General features: G+C 45.4%; 1 protein-coding gene across 3 annotated transcripts in view; it reads left to right on the forward strand.

Moving 5' to 3' along the window:
• The window catches only part of LOC124015231 (disintegrin and metalloproteinase domain-containing protein 11-like), a 61,408-nt gene that overhangs the window by 21,257 nt on the left and 19,805 nt on the right, over positions 1-20,346 (forward strand). For all 3 annotated transcript variants that reach the window (XM_046330290.1, XM_046330289.1, XM_046330291.1), the window contains exons 5-11: positions 17,421-17,503; positions 17,722-17,785; positions 17,941-18,001; positions 18,115-18,287; positions 18,386-18,457; positions 19,709-19,875; positions 20,173-20,257. In XM_046330290.1, coding sequence (XP_046186246.1) covers positions 17,421-17,503; positions 17,722-17,785; positions 17,941-18,001; positions 18,115-18,287; positions 18,386-18,457; positions 19,709-19,875; positions 20,173-20,257 — 705 coding nt within the window. The remainder of the gene's footprint in view (positions 1-17,420; positions 17,504-17,721; positions 17,786-17,940; positions 18,002-18,114; positions 18,288-18,385; positions 18,458-19,708; positions 19,876-20,172; positions 20,258-20,346) is intronic.

Here is a 20,346-nt window from a genome sequence, read left to right on the forward strand (position 1 = left end):
CTGTAGACATACGGTTGACATACTGTAGACATGCTGTAGACATACGGTTGACGTACGGTTGACATACTGTAGACATGCTGTAGACATACGGTTGACGTACTGTAGACATATTGTAGACGTAATGTAGACGTACTGTTGACGTACTGTAGACGTACTGTAGACATACTGTAGACATGTGGTTGACATACTGTAGACATACTGTAGACATACTGTAGACATACTGTGGACATACTATTGACGTACTGTAGACGTACTGTAGACGTACTGTAGACGTACTGTAGACGTACTGTAGACGTACTGTAGACGTTCTGTAGACGTTCTGTAGACATACTGTAGACATACGGTTGACATACTGTAGACATACTGTAGACATACGGTTGACATACTTAAGACATACTGTAGCCGTACTGTAGACGTTCTGTAGACATACTGTAGACATACGGTTGACATACTGTAGACGTACTGTAGACGTACTGTAGACATACGGTTGACGTACTGTAGACATACTGTAAACGTACTTTCGACGTACTGTAGACGTACGGTTGACTTACTGTAGACATACTGTAAACGTACTGTCAACGTACTTTCGACGTACTTTCGACGTACTTTCGACGTACTGTAGACCTACTGTAGACGTACTGTAGACGTACTGTAGACATACGGTTGACGTACTGTAGACATACTGTAGACGTACTGTAGACATACTGTAGACGTACTGTTGACGTACTGTAGACATACGGTTGACATACTGTAGACATACTGTAGACATACGGTTGACATACTGTAGACATACTGTAGACATACGGTTGACATACTGTAGACATACGGTTGACATACTGTAGATGTACTGTAGACGTACTGTAGACGTACTGTAGACATACGTTTGACATACTGAAGACATACGGTTGACGTACTGTAGACATACTGTAGACATACTGTAGACATACTGTAGACTTACTGTAGACATCCTGTTGCCTTAATGTTGACATTGTATGCTATTGTCCAGTAGGCTACAGAGATCTGTTTAGTGTCCTACTGAAATCAGATACGTCCATCCTGTTGGCAGCACTTATCAGATTGAAATGACATTAGTATTGACCACCGTCTCACCAAAATGAATGAATGCTACAGTGTGATTGAGTGGCTTGTAGACTACTACAGGAATGTCAGTGCCTCTACAAAACTGTAGACATACTGTTGACGTACTGTTGATGTACTGTAGACATACGGTTGACATACTTTAGACGTACTGTAGACATACTGTAGACATACGGTTGACGTACTATAGACATACTGTAGACGTACTTTCGACGTACCTTCGACGTACTGTTGACGTACTGTAGACGTACTGTAGACCTACAGTTGACATACTGTAGACGTACTGTAGACATACTGTAGACATACGGTTGACGTACTGTAGACAAACTGTAGACATACTGTTGACGTACTGTTGACGTACTGTAGAGGTACTGTAGACGTACTGTAGACGTACGGTTGACATACTGTAGACGTACTGCAGACCTACTGTAGACGAACTGTAGACATACGGTTGACAAACTGTAGACATGCTGTAGACATACAGTTGACGTACTGTAGACGTACTGTTGACGTACTGTTGACGTACTGTAGACGTACTGTAGACGTACTGTAGACATACTGTAGACGTACTGTTGACATACTGTAGACGTACTGTAGAAGTACTTTAGACGTACTGTTGACATACTGTAGACGTACTGTAGACGTACTTTAGACGTACTGTAGACGTTCTGCAGACGTTCTGCAGACATACGTTTGACGTACTGTAGGCATACTGTAGACATACTGTAGACGTACTTAAGACGTACTTAAGACATACTGTAGACATACGGTTGACATACTGTAGACGTACTGTAGACATACGGTTGACGTACTGTAGACATACTGTAAATGTACTTTCGACGTACTGTAGACGTACTGTAGACATACGGTTGACGTACTGTAGACATACTGTAAACGTACTTTCGACGTACTGTAGACGTACTGTAGACATACGGTTGACGTACTGTAGACATACTGTAAACGTACTTTCGACGTACTGTAGACGTACTGTAGACATACTGTAGACATACGGTTGACGTACTGTAGACAAACTGTAGACATACTGTTGACGTACTGTAGAGGTACTGTAGAGGTACTGTAGACGTACTGTAGACGTACGGTTGACATACTGTAGACGTACTGCAGACCTACTGTAGACGAACTGTAGACATACGGTTGACATACTGTAGACATGCTGTAGACATGCTGTAGACATACTGTTGACGTACTGTTGATGTACTGTAGACATACTGTTGACATACTTTAGACGTACTGTAGACATACTGTAGACATACGGTTGACGTACTATAGACGTACTTTCGACGTACCTTCGACGTACTGTTGACGTACTGTAGACGTACTGTAGACCTACAGTTGACATACTGTAGACGTACTGTAGACGTACTGTAGACATACTGTAGACATACGGTTGACGTACTGTAGACAAACTGTAGACTTACTGTTGACGTACTGTTGACGTACTGTAGAGGTACTGTAGACGTACTGTAGACGTACGGTTGACATACTGTAGACGTACTGCAGACCTACTGTAGACGAACTGTAGACATACGGTTGACATACTGTAGACATGCTGTAGACATACAGTTGACGTACTGTTGACATACTATAGACGTACTGTTGATGTACTGTAGACGTACTGTTGATGTACTGTAGACGTACTGTAGACATACTGTTGACATACTGTGGACATACTATTGACGTACTGTAGACGTACTGTAGACGTACTGTAGATGTACTGTAGACGTACTTTAGACGTTCTGTAGATATACAGTAGACATACGGTTGACATACTGTAGACATACTGTAGACATACTGTAGACATACGGTTGACATACTTAAGACATACTGTAGACGTACTGTAGACGTTCTGTAGACTTACTGTAGACTTACTGTAGACATACGGTTGACATACTGTAGACGTACTGTAGACATACGGTTGACGTACTGTAGACATACTGTAAACGTACTTTCGACGTACTGTAGACGTACTGTAGACATACGGTTGACGTACTGTAGACATACTGTAAACGTACTTTCGACGTACTTTCGACGTACTGTAGACGTACTGTAGACCTACTGTAGACGTACTGTAGACATACGGTTGACGTACTGTAGACGTACTGTAGACATACGGTTGACGTACTGTAGACATACTGTAGACGTACTGTAGACATACTGTAGACATACGGTTGACATACTGTAGATGTACTGTAGACGTACTGTAGACATACGTTTGACATACTGAAGACATACGGTTGACGTACTGTAGACATACTGTAGACATACTGTTGACATACTGTAGACTTACTGTAGACATCCTGTTGCCTTAATGTTGACATTGTATGCTATTGTCCAGTAGGCTACAGAGATCTGTTTAGTGTCCTATTGAAATCAGATACGTCCATCCTGTTGGCAGCACTTATCAGATTGAAATGACATTAGTATTGACCACCGTCTCACCAAAATGAATTAATGCTACAGTGTGATTGAGTGGCTTGTAGACTACTACAGGAATGTCAGTGCCTCTACAAAACTGTAGACATACTGTTGACGTACTGTAGACATACGGTTGACTTACTGTAGACATACTGTAAACGTACTTTCGACGTACTTTCGACGTACTTTCGACGTACTTTCGACGTACTGTAGACCTACTGTAGACGTACTGTAGACGTACTGTAGACATACGGTTGACGTACTGTAGACATACTGTAGACATACGGTTGACGTACTGTAGACATACTGTAGACATACTGTAGACATACTGTAGACGTACTGTAGACGTACTGTTGACGTACTGTAGACATACGGTTGACATACTGTAGACATACGGTTGACATACTGTAGACATACGGTAGACATACTGTAGACATACGGTTGACATACTGTAGATGTACTGTAGACGTACTGTAGACGTACTGTAGACATACGTTTGACATACTGAAGACATACGGTTGACGTACTGTAGACATACTGTAGACATACTGTAGACATACTGTAGACTTACTGTAGACATCCTGTTGCCTTAATGTTGACATTGTATGCTATTGTCCAGTAGGCTACAGAGATCTGTTTAGTGTCCTACTGAAATCAGATACGTCCATCCTGTTGGCAGCACTTATCATTACATTTACATTACATTTAAGTCATTTAGCAGACGCTCTTATCCAGAGCGACTTACAAATTGGTGCATTCACCTTAAGACATCCAGTGGGACAGTCACTTAACAATAGTGCATCTAAAACTTAGGGGGGGTGGGGTGAGAGGGATTACTTAACCTATCCTAGGTATTCCTTAAAGAGGTGGGGTTTCAGGTGTCTCCGGAAGGTGGTGATTGACTCCGCTGTCCTGGCGTCGTGAGGGAGTTTGTTCCACCATTGGGGGGCCAGGGCAGCGAACAGTTTTGACTGGGCTGAGCGGGAGCTGTACTTCCTCAGTGGTAGGGAGGCGAGCAGGCCAGAGGTGGATGAACGCAGTGCCCTTGTTTGGGTGTAGGGCCTGATCAGAGCCTGGAGGTACTGAGGTGCCGTTCCCCTCACAGCTCCGTAGGCAAGCACCATGGTCTTGTAGCGGATGCGAGCTTCAACTGGAAGCCAGTGGAGAGAACGGAGGAGCGGGGTGACGTGAGAGAACTTGGGAAGGTTGAACACCAGACGGGCTGCGGCGTTCTGGATGAGTTGAAGGGGTTTAATGGCACAGGCAGGGAGCCCAGCCAACAGCGAGTTGCAGTAATCCAGACGGGAGATGACAAGTGCCTGGATTAGGACCTGCGCCGCTTCCTGTGTGAGGCAGGGTCGTACTCTGCGGATGTTGTAGAGCATGAACCTACAGGAACGGGCCACCGCCTTGATGTTAGTTGAGAACGACAGGGTGTTGTCCAGGATCACGCCAAGGTTCTTGGCGCTCTGGGAGGAGGACACAATGGAGTTGTCGACCGTGATGGCGAGATCATGGAACGGGCAGTCCTTCCCCGGGAGGAAGAGCAGCTCCGTCTTGCCGAGGTTCAGCTTGAGGTGGTGATCCGTCATCCACACTGATATGTCTGCCAGACATGCAGAGATGCGATTCGCCACCTGGTCATCAGAAGGGGAAAGGAGAAGATTAATTGTGTGTCGTCTGCATAGCAATGATAAGAGAGACCATGTGAGGTTATGACAGAGCCAAGTGACTTGGTGTATAGCGAGAATAGGAGAGGGCCAAGAACAGAGCCCTGGGGGACACCAGTGGTGAGAGCGCGTGGTGAGGAGACAGATTCTCGCCACGCCACCTGGTAGGAGCGACCTGTCAGGTAGGACGCAATCCAAGCGTGGGCCGCGCCGGAGATGCCCAACTCGGAGAGGGTGGAGAGGAGGATCTGATGGTTCACAGTATCGAAGGCAGCCGATAGATCTAGAAGGATGAGAGCAGAGGAGAGAGAGTTAGCTTTAGCAGTGCGGAGCGCCTCCGTGATACAGAGGAGAGCAGTCTCAGTTGAATGACTAGTCTTGAAACCTGACTGATTTGGATCAAGAAGGTCATTCAGAGAGAGATAGCGGGAGAGCTGGCCAAGGACGGCACGTTCAAGAGTTTTGGAGAGAAAAGAAAGAAGGGATACTGGTCTGTAATTGTTGACATCGGAGGGATCGAGTGTAGGTTTTTTCAGAAGGGGTGCAACTCTCGCTCTCTTGAAGACGGAAGGGACGTAGCCAACGGTCAGGGATGAGTTGATGAGCGAGGTGAGGTAAGGGAGAAGGTCTCCGGAAATGGTCTGGAGAAGAGAGGAGGGGATAGGGTCAAGCGGGCAGGTTGTTGGGCGGCCGGCCGTCACAAGACGCGAGATTTCATCTGGAGAGAGAGGGGAGAAAGAGGTCAGGGCACAGGGTAGGGCAGTGTGAGCAGAACCAGCGGTGTCGTTTGACTTAGCAAACGAGGATCGGATGTCGTCGACCTTCTTTTCAAAATGGTTGACGAAGTCATCTGCAGAGAGGGAGGAGGGGGGGGAGGGGGCGGAGGATTCAGGAGGGAGGAGAAGGTGGCAAAGAGCTTCCTAGGGTTAGAGGCAGATGCTTGGAATTTAGCGTGGTAGAAAGTGGCTTTAGCAGCAGAGACAGAGGAGGAAAATGTAGAGAGGAGGGAGTGAAAGGATGCCAGGTCCTCAGGGAGGCGAGTTTTCCTCCATTTCCGCTCGGCTGCCCGGAGCCCTGTTCTGTGAGCTCGCAATGAGTCATGAGCCACGGAGCGGGAGGGAGGACCGAGCCGGCCTGGAGGATAGGGGACATAGAGAGTCAAGGGATGCAGAGAGGGAGGAGAGGAGGGTTGAGGAGGCAGAATCAGGAGATAGGTGGGAGAAGGTTTGAGCGGAGGGAAGAGATGATAGGATGGAAGAGGAGAGAGTAGCGGGGGAGAGAGAGCGAAGGTTGGGACGGCGCGATACCATCCGAGTAGGGGAGTGTGGGAGGTGTTGGATGAGAGCGAGAGGGAAAAGGATACAAGGCAGTGGTCGGAGACTTGGAGGGGAGTTGCAGTGAGGTTAGTGGAAGAACAGCATCTAGTAAAGATGAGGTCGAGCGTATTGCCTGCCTTGTGAGTAGGGGGAAGGTGAGAGGGTGAGGTCAAAAGAGGAGAGGAGTGGAAAGAAGGAGGCAGAGAGGAAAGAGTCAAAGGTAGACGTGGGGAGGTTAAAGTCGCCCAGAACTGTGAGAGGTGAGCCGTCCTCAGGAAAGGAGCTTATCAAGGCATCAAGCTCATTGATGAACTCTCCGAGGGAACCTGGAGGGCGATAAATGATAAGGATGTTAAGCTTGAAAGGGCTAGTAACTGTGACAGCATGGAATTCAAAGGAGGCGATAGACAGATGGGTAAGGGGAGAAAGAGAGAATGACCACTTGGGAGAGATGAGGATCCCGGTGCCACCACCCCGCTGACCAGACGCTCTCGGGGTGTGCGAGAACACGTGGGCGGACGAAGAGAGAGCAGTAGGAGTAGCAGTGTTGTCTGTGGTGATCCATGTTTCCGTCAGTGCCAAGAAGTCGAGGGACTGGAGGGAGGCATAGGCTGAGATGAACTCTGCCTTGTTGACCGCAGATTGGCAGTTCCAGAGGCTACCGGAGACCTGGAACTCCACGTGGGTCGTGCGCGCTGGGACCACCAGAGTAGGGTGGCCGCGGCCACGCGGTGTGGAGCGTTTGTATGGTCTGTGCAGAGAGGAGAGAACAGGGATAAACAGACACATAGTTGACAGGCTACAGAAGAGGCTACGCTAATGCAAAGGAGATTGGAATGACAAGTGGACTACACGTCTCGAATGTTCAGAAAGTTAAGCTACGTAGCAAGAATCTTATTGACTAAAATGATTAAAATGATACAGTACTGCTGAAGTAGGCCAGCTGGCAGTGGGTGCGTTGTTGACACTACACTAATCAAGTCGTTCCGTTGAGTGTAATAGTTTCTGCAGTGTTGCTATTCGGGGCTAGCAGGCTAGCTAGCAGTGTTGTTTACGTTACGTTGCGTTAAAAGAACGACAATAGATGGCTAGCGAACCTAGAAAATCGCTCTAGACTACACAATTATCTTTGATACAAAGACGGCTATGTAGCTAGCTAAGTAGCTAGCTACGATCAAACAAATCAAACCGTTGTACTGTAATGAAATGAAGTGAAAATGTGATACAACCTGTGAATGCGACCGGGTAGTTGAGTTCTATACAGAAGACGTTGGCTAGCGTTGGCTAGCTGTTGGCTAGCTAGCAGAGTTGGCTAGCTAGCAGAGTCACCTACGTTAAGGACGACAAATAGCTGGCTAGCTAACCTCGGTAAATTAAGATAATCACTCTAAGACTACACACTCTAAACCTAAACAACACAATTATCTTGGATACGATGATACGATGATACGAAGACAGCAAAGACAGCTATGTAGGTAGCTACCCCTAAACTAATCAAGTCGTTCAGTTGAGTGTAATAGTAATAGTTTCTCAGTGCAGCTAATCAGTGGACGTTAGCTAGCTGGCTAGTGAAGACTACGTTAGGACGGCGAAATACGATAATTACGCAATTATCTTTGATACAAAGACGGCTATGTAGCTAGCTGAGAAGAAATTGCTAAGATAAGACAAATCAAACCGTTGTGATATAATGAAATATAATGAAAAAGTTATACTACCCGTTGGAGCGACGTGCAGATGCGACCACTCGCTCCAACCGGAACCGGAAGTAAGATTGAAATGACATTAGTATTGACCACCGTCTCACCAAAATGAATGAATGCTACAGTGTGATTGAGTGGCTTGTAGACTACTACAGGAATGTCAGTGCCTCTACAAAACTCTAGACATACTGTTGACGTACTGTTGATGTACTGTAGACATACGGTTGACATACTTTAGACGTACTGTAGACATACTGTAGACATACGGTTGACGTACTATAGACATACTGTAGACGTACTTTCGACGTACCTTCGACGTACTGTTGACGTACTGTAGACGTACTGTAGACCTACAGTTGACATACTGTAGACGTACTGTAGACATACTGTAGACATACGGTTGACGTACTGTAGACAAACTGTAGACATACTGTTGACGTACTGTTGACGTACTGTAGAGGTACTGTAGACGTACTGTAGACGTACGGTTGACATACTGTAGACGTACTGCAGACCTACTGTAGACGAACTGTAGACATACGGTTGACATACTGTAGACATGCTGTAGACATACAGTTGACGTACTGTAGACGTACTGTTGACGTACTGTTGACGTACTGTTGACGTACTGTAGACGTACTGTAGACGTACTGTAGACATACTGTAGATGTACTGTTGACATACTGTAGACGTACTGTAGACGTACTGTTGACGTACTGTTGACATACTGTAGACGTACTGTAGACGTACTTTAGACATACTGTAGACGTTCTGCAGACATACTGTAGACATACGTTTGACGTACTGTAGGCATACTGTAGACATACTGTAGACGTACTTAAGACGTACTTAAGACATACTGTAGACATACGGTTGACATACTGTAGACGTACTGTAGACATACGGTTGACGTACTGTAGACATACTGTAAATGTACTTTCGACGTACTGTAGACGTACTGTAGACATACGGTTGATGTACTGTAGACATACTGTAAACGTACTTTCGACGTACTGTAGACGTACTGTAGACATACGGTTGACGTACTGTAGACATACTGTAAACGTACTTTCGACGTACTGTAGACGTACTGTAGACATACTGTAGACATACGGTTGACGTACTGTAGACAAACTGTAGACATACTGTTGACGTACTGTAGAGGTACTGTAGACGTACTGTAGACGTACGGTTGACATACTGTAGACGTACTGCAGACCTACTGTAGACGAACTGTAGACATACGGTTGACATACTGTAGACATGCTGTAGACATGCTGTAGACATACTGTTGACGTACTGTTGATGTACTGTAGACATACTGTTGACATACTTTAGACGTACTGTAGACATACTGTAGACATACGGTTGACGTACTATAGACGTACTTTCGACGTACCTTCGACGTACTGTTGACGTACTGTAGACGTACTGTAGACCTACAGTTGACATACTGTAGACGTACTGTAGACGTACTGTAGACATACTGTAGACATACGGTTGACGTACTGTAGACAAACTGTAGACTTACTGTTGACGTACTGTTGACGTACTGTAGAGGTACTGTAGACGTACTGTAGACGTACGGTTGACATACTGTAGACGTACTGCAGACCTACTGTAGACGAACTGTAGACATACGGTTGACATACTGTAGACATGCTGTAGACATACAGTTGACGTACTGTTGACATACTATAGACGTACTGTTGATGTACTGTAGACGTACTGTTGATGTACTGTAGACGTACTGTAGACATACTGTTGACATACTGTGGACATACTATTGACGTACTGTAGACGTACTGTAGACGTACTGTAGACGTACTGTAGACGTACTGTAGACGTACTTTAGACGTTCTGTAGACATACAGTAGACATACGGTTGACATACTGTAGACATACTGTAGACATACTGTAGACATACGGTTGACATACTTAAGACATACTGTAGACGTACTGTAGACGTACTGTAGACGACTTACTGTAGACATACGGTTGACATACTGTAGACGTACTGTAGACATACGGTTGACGTACTGTAGACATACTGTAAACGTACTTTCGACGTACTGTAGACGTACTGTAGACATACGGTTGACGTACTGTAGACATACTGTAAACGTACTTTCGACGTACTTTCGACGTACTTTCGACGTACTTGACGTACTGTAGACGTACTGTAGACGTACTGTAGACCTACTGTAGACGTACTGTAGACATACGGTTGACGTACTGTAGACGTACTGTAGACATACGGTTGACGTACTGTAGACATACTGTAGACGTACTGTAGACATACTGTAGACATACTGTAGACATACTGTAGATGTACTGTAGACGTACTGTAGACATACGTTTGACATACTGAAGACATACGGTTGACGTACTGTAGACATACTGTAGACATACTGTTGACATACTGTAGACTTACTGTAGACATCCTGTTGCCTTAATGTTGACATTGTATGCTATTGTCCAGTAGGCTACAGAGATCTGTTTAGTGTCCTACTGAAATCAGATACGTCCATCCTGTTGGCAGCACTTATCAGATTGAAATGACATTAGTATTGACCACCGTCTCACCAAAATGAATGAATGCTACAGTGTGATTGATTGGCTTGTAGACTACTACAGGAATGTCAGTGCCTCTACAAAACTGTAGACATACTGTTGACGTACTGTTGATGTACTGTAGACATACGGTTGACATACTTTAGACGTACTGTAGACATACTGTAGACATACGGTTGACGTACTATAGACATACTGTAGACGTACTTTCGACGTACCTTCGACGTACTGTTGACGTACTGTTGACGTACTGTAGACCTACAGTTGACATACTGTAGACGTACTGTAGACATACTGTAGACATACGGTTGACGTACTGTAGACAAACTGTAGACATACTGTTGACGTACTGTTGACGTACTGTAGAGGTACTGTAGACGTACTGTAGACGTACTGTAGACGTACTGTAGACATACTGTAGACATGTGGTTGACATACTGTAGACATACTGTAGACGTACTGTTGACATACTGTAGACGTACTGTAGACGTACTTTAGACGTACTGTTGACATACTGTAGACGTACTGTAGACGTACTTAAGACATACTGTAGACATACGGTTGACATACGGTTGACATACTGTAGACGTACTGTAGACGTACTGTTGACGTACTGTTGACGTACTGTTGACGTACTGTAGAGGTACTGTAGACGTACTGTAGACATACGGTTGACATACTGTAGACATACGGTTGACGTACTATAGACGTACTGTAGACGTACTGTAGACATACGGTTGACATACTGTAGACATACGGTTGACGTACTGTAGACGTACTGTAGACGTACGGTTGACATACTGTAGACGTACTGCAGACCTACTGTAGACATGTGGTTGACATACTGTAGACATACTGTAGACATACTGTAGACGTACTGTAGACGTACTGTAGACGTTCTGTAGACATACTGTAGACATACGGTTGACGTACTGTAGGCATACTGTAGACATACTGTAGACGTACTGTTGACGTACTGTAGACATACTGTAGACGTACTGTAGACGTACTGTAGACATACTGTAGACATGTGGTTGACATACTGTAGGCATACTGTAGACATAATGTTGACATTGTATGCTATTGTCCATTAGGCTACAGAGATCTGTTCCACTCTTACTGAAATCAGATACGTCCATCCTGTTGGCGGCACTTATCAGATTGAAATGACATTAGTATTGACCACCGTCTCACTAAAATTAATGAATGCTACAGTGTGATTGAGTGGCTTGTAGACTACTACAGGAATGTCAGTGCCTCTAGAAAACTGTAGACATACGGTTGACATACTGTAGACATACAGTTGACGTACTGTAGACATACAGTTGACGTACTGTAGACGTACAGTTGATGTACTGTAGACGCACAGTTGACGTACTGTAGACGTACTGTAGACGTACTGTAGACATACGGTTGACATACGGTTGACATACTGTAGACATACGGTTGACGTACTTTAGACGTACTGTAGACTTACTGTTGACGTACTGTAGACGCACGGTTGACATACTGTAGACGTACTGTAGACGTACTGTAGACATACGGTTGACATACGGTTGACATACTGTAGACATACGGTTGACGTACTTTAGACGTACTGTAGACTTACTGTTGACGTACTGTAGACTTACTGTTGACGTACTGTAGACGTACTGTAGACGTACGGTTGACATAGTGTAGATGTACTGTTGACGTACTGTTGACGTACTGTCGACGTACTGTAGACATACTGTAGACATACGGTTGACATACTGTAGACGTACGGTTGACGTACTGTAGACATACGGTTGACATACTGTAGACGTACGGTAGACGTACTTTAGACGTACTGTAGACTTACTGTTGACGTACTGTAGACGCACGGTTGACATACTGTAGACGTACTGTAGACGTACGGTTGACATACGGTTGACATACTGTAGACATACGGTTGACGTACTTTAGACGTACTGTAAACTTACTGTTGACGTACTGTAGACGTACTGTAGACATACGGTTGACATACTGTAGATGTACTGTTGACGTACTGTTGACGTACTGTCGACGTACTGTAGACATACTGTAGACATACGGTTGACATACTGTAGACGTACGGTTGACGTACTGTAGACATACGGTTGACATACTGTAGACGTACGGTAGACGTACTGTAGACATACGGTTGACGTACTGTAGACATACGGTTGACGTACTGTAGACATACTGTTGACGTACTGTAGACATACGGTGGACGTACTGTAGACATACTGTTGACGTACTGTAGACATATGGTTGACGTACTGTAGACATACTGTTGACATACTGTTGACGTACTGTAGACATACTGTAGACATACTGTTGACTTACTGTTGACATACTGTTGACGTACTGTAGACGTACTGTAGACATACGGTTGACGTACTGTAGACGTACTGTAGACGTACTGTAGACGTACTGTAGACATACGGTTGACATACGGTTGACGTACTGTAGACATACGGTTGACGTACTGTAGACATACGGTTGACGTACTGTAGACGTACTGTAGACGTACTGTAGACATCCTGTAGACATACGGTTGACGTACTGTAGACATACGGTTGACTTACTGTAGACATACGGTTGACTTACTGTAGACATACGGTTGACATACTGTAGACATACGGTTGACATCCTGTAGACATACGGTTGACGTACTGTAGACATACGGTTGACGTACTGTAGACATACGGTTGACGTACGGTTGACATACTGTAGACGTACGGTTGACGTACTGTAGACGTACTGTAGACATACTGTAGACATGCTGTAGACATACGGTTGACGTACTGTAGACGTACTGTAGACATACTGTAGACATACGGTTGACATACGGTTGACGTACTGTAGACATACGGTTGACGTACTGTAGACATACGGTTGACGTACTGTAGACATACGGTTGACGTACGGTTGACGTACTGTAGACGTACGGTTGACGTACTGTAGACATACGGTTGACGTACTGTAGACATACGGTTGACGTACTGTAGACATACGGTTGACATACGGTTGACGTACTGTAGACATACGGTTGACGTACTGTAGACATACGGTTGACGTACTGTAGACATACGGTTGACGTACTGTAGACATACGGTTGACGTACGGTTGACGTACTGTAGACATACGGTTGACGTACTGTAGACATACGGTTGACGTACTGTAGACATACGGTTGACGTACTGTAGACATACGGTTGACGTACTGTAGGCGTACTGTAGACGTACTGTAGACGTACGGTTGACGTACTGTAGACATACGGTTGACGTACTGTAGACGTACTGTAGACGTACTGTAGACGTACTGTAGACATACGGTTGACGTACTGTAGACGTACTGTAGATATGCTGTAGACATACGGTTGACATACTGTAGATATGCTGTAGACATACGGTTGACATCCTGTTGACATAATGTTGACATTGTATGCTATTGTCCAGTAGGCTACAGAGATCTGTTTAGTGTCCTACTGAAATCAGATACGTCCATCCTGTTGGCAGCACTTATCAGATTGAAATGACATTAGTATTGACCACCGTCTCACCAAAATGAATGAATGCTACAGTGTGATTGATTGGCTTGTAGACTACTACAGGAATGTCAGTGCCTCTACAAAACCATTGAGGAAAAGTAGTGTTTTTTCTATTTGGTTCATTGTACTACACACATTACTAACTGCCCCTCGCCCCCAGCCTCAGCAAGAGCTTCCCTCTCATCCCCACCCCACCAACTCTCCCTCTGCCCTCACTAGCCAATCAGGAGCTTGTTCCCATGGCAACAAGTCAGCTCTGCAGTGTCATTAAGTTCTTAGCAGAAAGGAGAATTAAAGGAGAGAGAGAGAGAGAGAGAGAGAGAGAGAGAGAGAGAGAGAGAGAGAGAGAGAGAGAGAGAGAGAGAGAGAGAGAGAGAGAGAGAGAGAGAGAGAGAGAGAGAGAGAGAGAGAGAGAGAGAGAGAGAGAGAGAGAGAGAGAGAGAGAGAGAGAGAGAGAGAGAGAGAGAGAGAGAGAGAGAGAGAGAATTTGAGTTCAGTGGCAGGATGGGTGATGGTATCAGTGAGAGAGTGTGTGTTTGCAGACAGTTGGTTCCTTTAGAGAGCAGTGGTGTGGGTGGGAGGTACAGTACAGTATGCCTGCAGGGATGGAGCCACATACTCACACTCCCAGACCAGGCAGAGCGCTTGACTCTATGCCAGCTGTGGTTGCTGTGTCTCCATCTCTGCTTTTATTAGAGTGGTTTTGTATTCCTGCTATCCCAATCTCATACTCAGTAGTGGCTCAATGACTACTTTAGATCAGCCATTACGGGAAAGGTTTTCTAATCTTTTGAAGGAGACTAAGTGTGAAGGAGAGGCCTTCACCTGGGCTTGAGACTTATACTCAGTGGCCACCCCGTTCATGAAAATTGTTCGCTCCTACAGACAGTGAGTCGCCTTGCTATATAAAGCAGGCAGACAGGCATCAAGTCATTCAGTTACTGTTCAATTGAAAGTCAGAATGAGCAAAATGAGAGACCTAAGCTACTTTGAGTGGTATGATCGCCGGTGCCAGGAATGCCAGTTCCTGGCGTGCCAGTTCCAGTATCTCAGAGACGTCCGAACTCCTGGGCTTTTAAGGCACGACAGTGTCTAGGGTTTACCGAGAATGGTGCGACAAAAAAAAAAAAACCCATCCAGTCGGCGTCAGTGCTGTGGGCGAAATCAGCTCGTTGATGAGAGGTCGAAGGAGAATGGCTCGCTAACAGATGGGTCACAAACAGGCAAAACACGGCTGAGTACAACAGTGGTGTGCAGAACGGACAACTGCGGAGTGGAAAAACATGGCCTGGGCCGATGAATCCCTGTGACGTTACGCTGATGACAGAGTCAGGACTTGGTGTAAGCAGTGTCCATGGCCGCATAGTGCCTGGTGTCAACGGTACAGGCTGGTGGCGGTGGTGTAATGGTGTGGGGAATGTTTTCCTGGCACACGTTAGGTCCCTTGATACCAATTGAGCAACGTTTCCATGCCCCGAAGAATCCGGGCTGTTCTGGAGGGCAAAGGGTGTTCCGACCTATTACTAGATGGGTGTACCTAATAAACAGACCACCGAGTGTATAACTGTCCAAGCATGTAGCCTAATATGCTTGTCTTTGTATTGCTGTTTATTTGCCATTCAATTCAAACATTCCCTAGCGTGTCCTGATTACTGGCTGCACACACCCCAACTGCTAATTGTCTTGTTAATTGTTACCGTGTTTAATTGTTACTGTGCTTTCTAGCCATGTGTAATAAGTGTTTGGGTAGTTCTCCAACCAAGGGGATGTTTTTACTGCCGATAGTTTTATTTGCTCTGCACTTTTAAAAGTCGTTGTTTGAAACATTTTAAGTGTTACAGTCGGCCCAGCTCTTTCACACCAATGAAGGATGGGGCTCAGGTGGTTGCAGGCAAGGTCAATGTTTTACTCAGAATGAGCATTAGTGTTGTAGCTGGATGCCCTCCTCCTCATCTGTGTTGAGGTCTCGTGTGTGTGGTCCTCCTCTTCCACACTTTGACATCCACTGCTCAATTTAGCATTTTAAATGGAACCTTTATTTAACTAGGCAAGTCACTTAAGAACAAATTCTTATTTACAATGGCGGCCTACACCGGCCAGACGACGCTGGGCCAATTGTTTAGCCGCCCTGTGGGACTCCCAATCACGGCCGTTTGGGATACAGGTTTATTCTTAGCCAGCCCAATGCATTCTCGCTCCATGTTGTTCCTTCCAAGCTGTTCCCACTGTGGGGCAACATAATGTTGGATTTATTTATAAACTCCCTGCACAGAAGACCCCTCCATTGTCAGACCGGTAGCTAAAGTAGAGTGGAATAGAGTAGAGTGGAATAGAGTAGAGTGGAATAGAGTAGAGTGGAATAGAGTAGAGTGGAATAGAGTGGAGTGGAATATATTAGACTGGAATAGAGTGGAATAGAGTAGAGTGGAATAGAGTAGAGTGGAATAGATAGAGTGGAATAGAGTGGAATAGAGTAGAGTGGAATAGAGTAGAGTGGAATAGAGTGGAATAGAGTAGAGTAGAATAGAGTAGAGTGGAATAGAGTAGAGTGGAATAGAGTGGAGTGGAATATATTAGACTGGAATAGAGTGGAATAGAGTAGAGTGGAATAGAGTAGAGTGGAATAGAGTAGAGTGGAATAGAGTAGAGTGGAATAGAGTGGAGTGGAACAGAGTGGAGTGGAACAGAGTGGAGTGGAGTGGAACAGAGTGGAGTGGAATAGAGTAGAGTGGAATAGAGTAGAGTGGAATAGAGTGGATTGGAATAGAGTAGAGTTGAGGACTAGTAGGTCGCGTATAGTACATACAGCAAGCAGTATAATGGAGGGAGGGAGGAAGAGAGGGAGAGAGAGAGAGAGAGAGAGAGAGCGACAGAGAGAGAATAGAAGTAGAAACTGTTTGAAGCACAACTCCTGGGGACTCCATGTTGTTTTTTTAGGGGACTGTGAAATGAGCATCACCGTCTTCCTCAGTCAGTGTGTGGAAAGCTGCAATCCAATGTACCTCTACACAGTCAACTTACTTGAGCATGTGACTGTATATTAACAATGGTATGATCTTTGTGTCCACAGGGAGGGGAGCACTGCTACTACCAAGGGAGGTTGAGGGGCTTACCAGAGTCCTGGGCAGCTCTCTCCACCTGTCTTGGCCTATGGTGAGATTCTCCCCATAGCTATAAACTGTCTGTCAATGGCCTTGCCTCACCACACTGACTCGGTACAGTACTGGCACTATGGCTTTGATAAGCTATATGGTATCTTTGATCTTCATGTACTAATATTATTGCTATGCAATGGGAGTCTTACAGATATATAATAAATGTGTTCTCTCTCTCTCTCTCTCTCTCGTTCTCTCTCTCTCTCGTTCTCTCAGTGGTATGTTTTCTGATGGGATGTTCTCTTATGGGATTGAGCCTCTTTTCGACAGGACCAATCAGGTGAGTGTGTGGTGGCTGGGAGACAGCGGTATAGGTAGCCCTGTGGAGTAGTGTTGATGTTATTCATTCATTCATTCATAGTAACATGAGGAATATGGAGCAACGTAGTAAAGATGGTATTGTTTTCTCCTGGTGTCTCATTGACTCCTCTCCAGACTGAGGGGGCCCACCTAGTGCGTAGGATGCCTGATGTCAGACTATCCTCAGACTGTCAAGGTACTGGCAACATCCATTCATGTTCATACCTACCAATGAGAAGACACATTGATATTGGTCGATCCATGCTATTTGATGTCATTTCTCAGTCCTCTGTGTTATATTGTGTCCAGACTGCACAGACGACAGTGGGGGGGATAGAGCCAGAGGTAATGGTGATGAGCAGATGAAGGATCCCCGGGTCAGTGAGGTGCTGAGGCGCTCTAAGAGACAGCTGCCGCGCAGGCCCACCGTGCAGTCAGAGACCAAATACATCGAGCTGATGGTGGTCAACGACTACGAAATGGTGAGTTGGCCATTTCTGAAAAGAACTGATGTGTGTGAGTCCGTGCGTGTGTGTGACGCGCGCACACACTGTACCTAACGTTTGCTGTCTGTCTGCAGTTTGTGCAGCTGCGACGCTCCACTACCCAGGCCAGGAACTTTGCCAAAGCAGTGGTCAATATGGCTGATGCAGTAAGAGCTCTGTCACTTCATACTTACCTTTTGTACTGATACCCATCGTCATTTATGATGATATTGTTATGTTGAAGTTAAAGCCATATCAATAATCATAGGCTAAGTTGTAGCCTATAAGAACAATCGCACATAAACTCAGCAAAAAAAAATAAACGTCAACCGTCAACATCATTTATTTTCAAGAAATTTAACTTGTAAATATTTGTATGAACATAACAAGATTCAACAACTGAGACATAAACTGAACAAGTTCCACAGACATGTGACTAACAGAAGTGGAATAATGTGTCCCTGAACAAAGCGGGGGGGTCAAAATCAAAAGTAACAGTCAGTATCTGGTGTGGCCAACAGCTGCATTAAGTACTGCAGTGCATCTCTTCCTCATGGACTGCACCAGATTTGCCAGTTCTTTCTGTAAGATGTTACTCGTCAGAGAAGAGCACTTTTTGCCAGTCCTGTCTGGTCCAACAACGGTGGGTTTGTGCCCATAGGCGACGTTGTTGCCGGTGATGTCTGGTGAGGACCTGCCTTACAACAGGTCTACAAGCCCTCAGTCCAGCCTCTCTCAGCCTATTGCGGACAGTCTGAGCACTGATGGAGGGATTGTGTTTTCCTAGTGTAACTCAGGCAGTTGTTGTTGCCATCCTGTACCTGCCCTGCAGGTGTGATGTTCGGATGTACCGATCCTGTGCAGATGTTGTTACACGTGGTGTGCTACTGCGAGGACGATCAGCTGTCCTTCCTGTCTCCTTGTAGCGCTGTCTCACAGCATCTCACAGTACGGACATTGCAATTTATTGCCCTGGCCACATCTGCAGTCCTCATGCCTCGTTGCAGCATGCCTAAGGCACATTCACGCAGATGAGCATGGACCCTGGGCATCTTTCTTTTTAGTGATTTTCAGAGTCATTAGGAAGGCCTCTTTAGTGTCCTAAGTTTTCATAACTTTGACCTTAATTGCCTACCGTTTGTAAGCTGTTAGTGTCTTAACGACCGTTCCGCAGATGCATGTTCATTAATTGTTTATGGTTCATTGAATAAGCGTGGGAAGCAGTGTTTAAACCCTTTACAATGAAGATCTGTGAAGTTATTATGTATTATGTAAATGTATGTATTTTTACGAATGATCTTTTAAAGACAGGGTCCTGAAAAAGGGATGTTTCTTTTTCACTGAGTTGATCTTACTTATTATGTCCATGCTCCTAGATATGAATTTGTGTATACCAGCAGTGTATGTTTGGCCTGCAGATTTATAGGGAACAGCTGAACACACGCATTGTGCTGGTTGCCATGGAGACCTGGTCATCAGCCAACATGGTTCCCGTGGTGACCGACCCGTTGACGACGCTGCAGAACTTCATGAAGTACAGGAAGGACAGTATTAAGGAGCAAAGTGACACCGTGCACCTCTTCTCGTGAGCGCCTCCCTGTCTATGTCCCCCTGAAATTAAAAATAGAGGAGGTTGATATGCTCCTGTATCTAACCTGGGGCAGTCTGTGGCTTGCGTCCCAAATGCCACACCATTCCCTCAATAGTGCACTACTTTTGACCAGAGGGCTCTGGTGAAACGGAGTGCACTATAAAAGGAATGGGGTGCCATTTTGGACGAGATCAGTATTGTTGACTGGTTGCAGCCGGTTTATATATACTACAATATGTCCTGTGGTCCTTTAGTCCAGGTTTGACCCCTGTTCTCCTCCATCTGCTCCAGGGGGCGTACGTTCCAGAGCAGTCGCAGTGGGGCGGCCTACACCGGAGGGGTGTGCTCTCTCACCAGAGGAGGGGGCATCAACGAGGTAAGAGAGTGTGTTTCCTACTCAGCTTCAAAGGACTGTGACTCACAACAATGGGCTCATAGTCCATGCTCATGGTTTAGGAACTGACA

The sequence above is a fragment of the Oncorhynchus gorbuscha genome, linkage group LG26 (genome assembly GCF_021184085.1).
Source record: "Oncorhynchus gorbuscha isolate QuinsamMale2020 ecotype Even-year linkage group LG26, OgorEven_v1.0, whole genome shotgun sequence".
Taxonomy (NCBI): domain Eukaryota; kingdom Metazoa; phylum Chordata; class Actinopteri; order Salmoniformes; family Salmonidae; genus Oncorhynchus; species Oncorhynchus gorbuscha.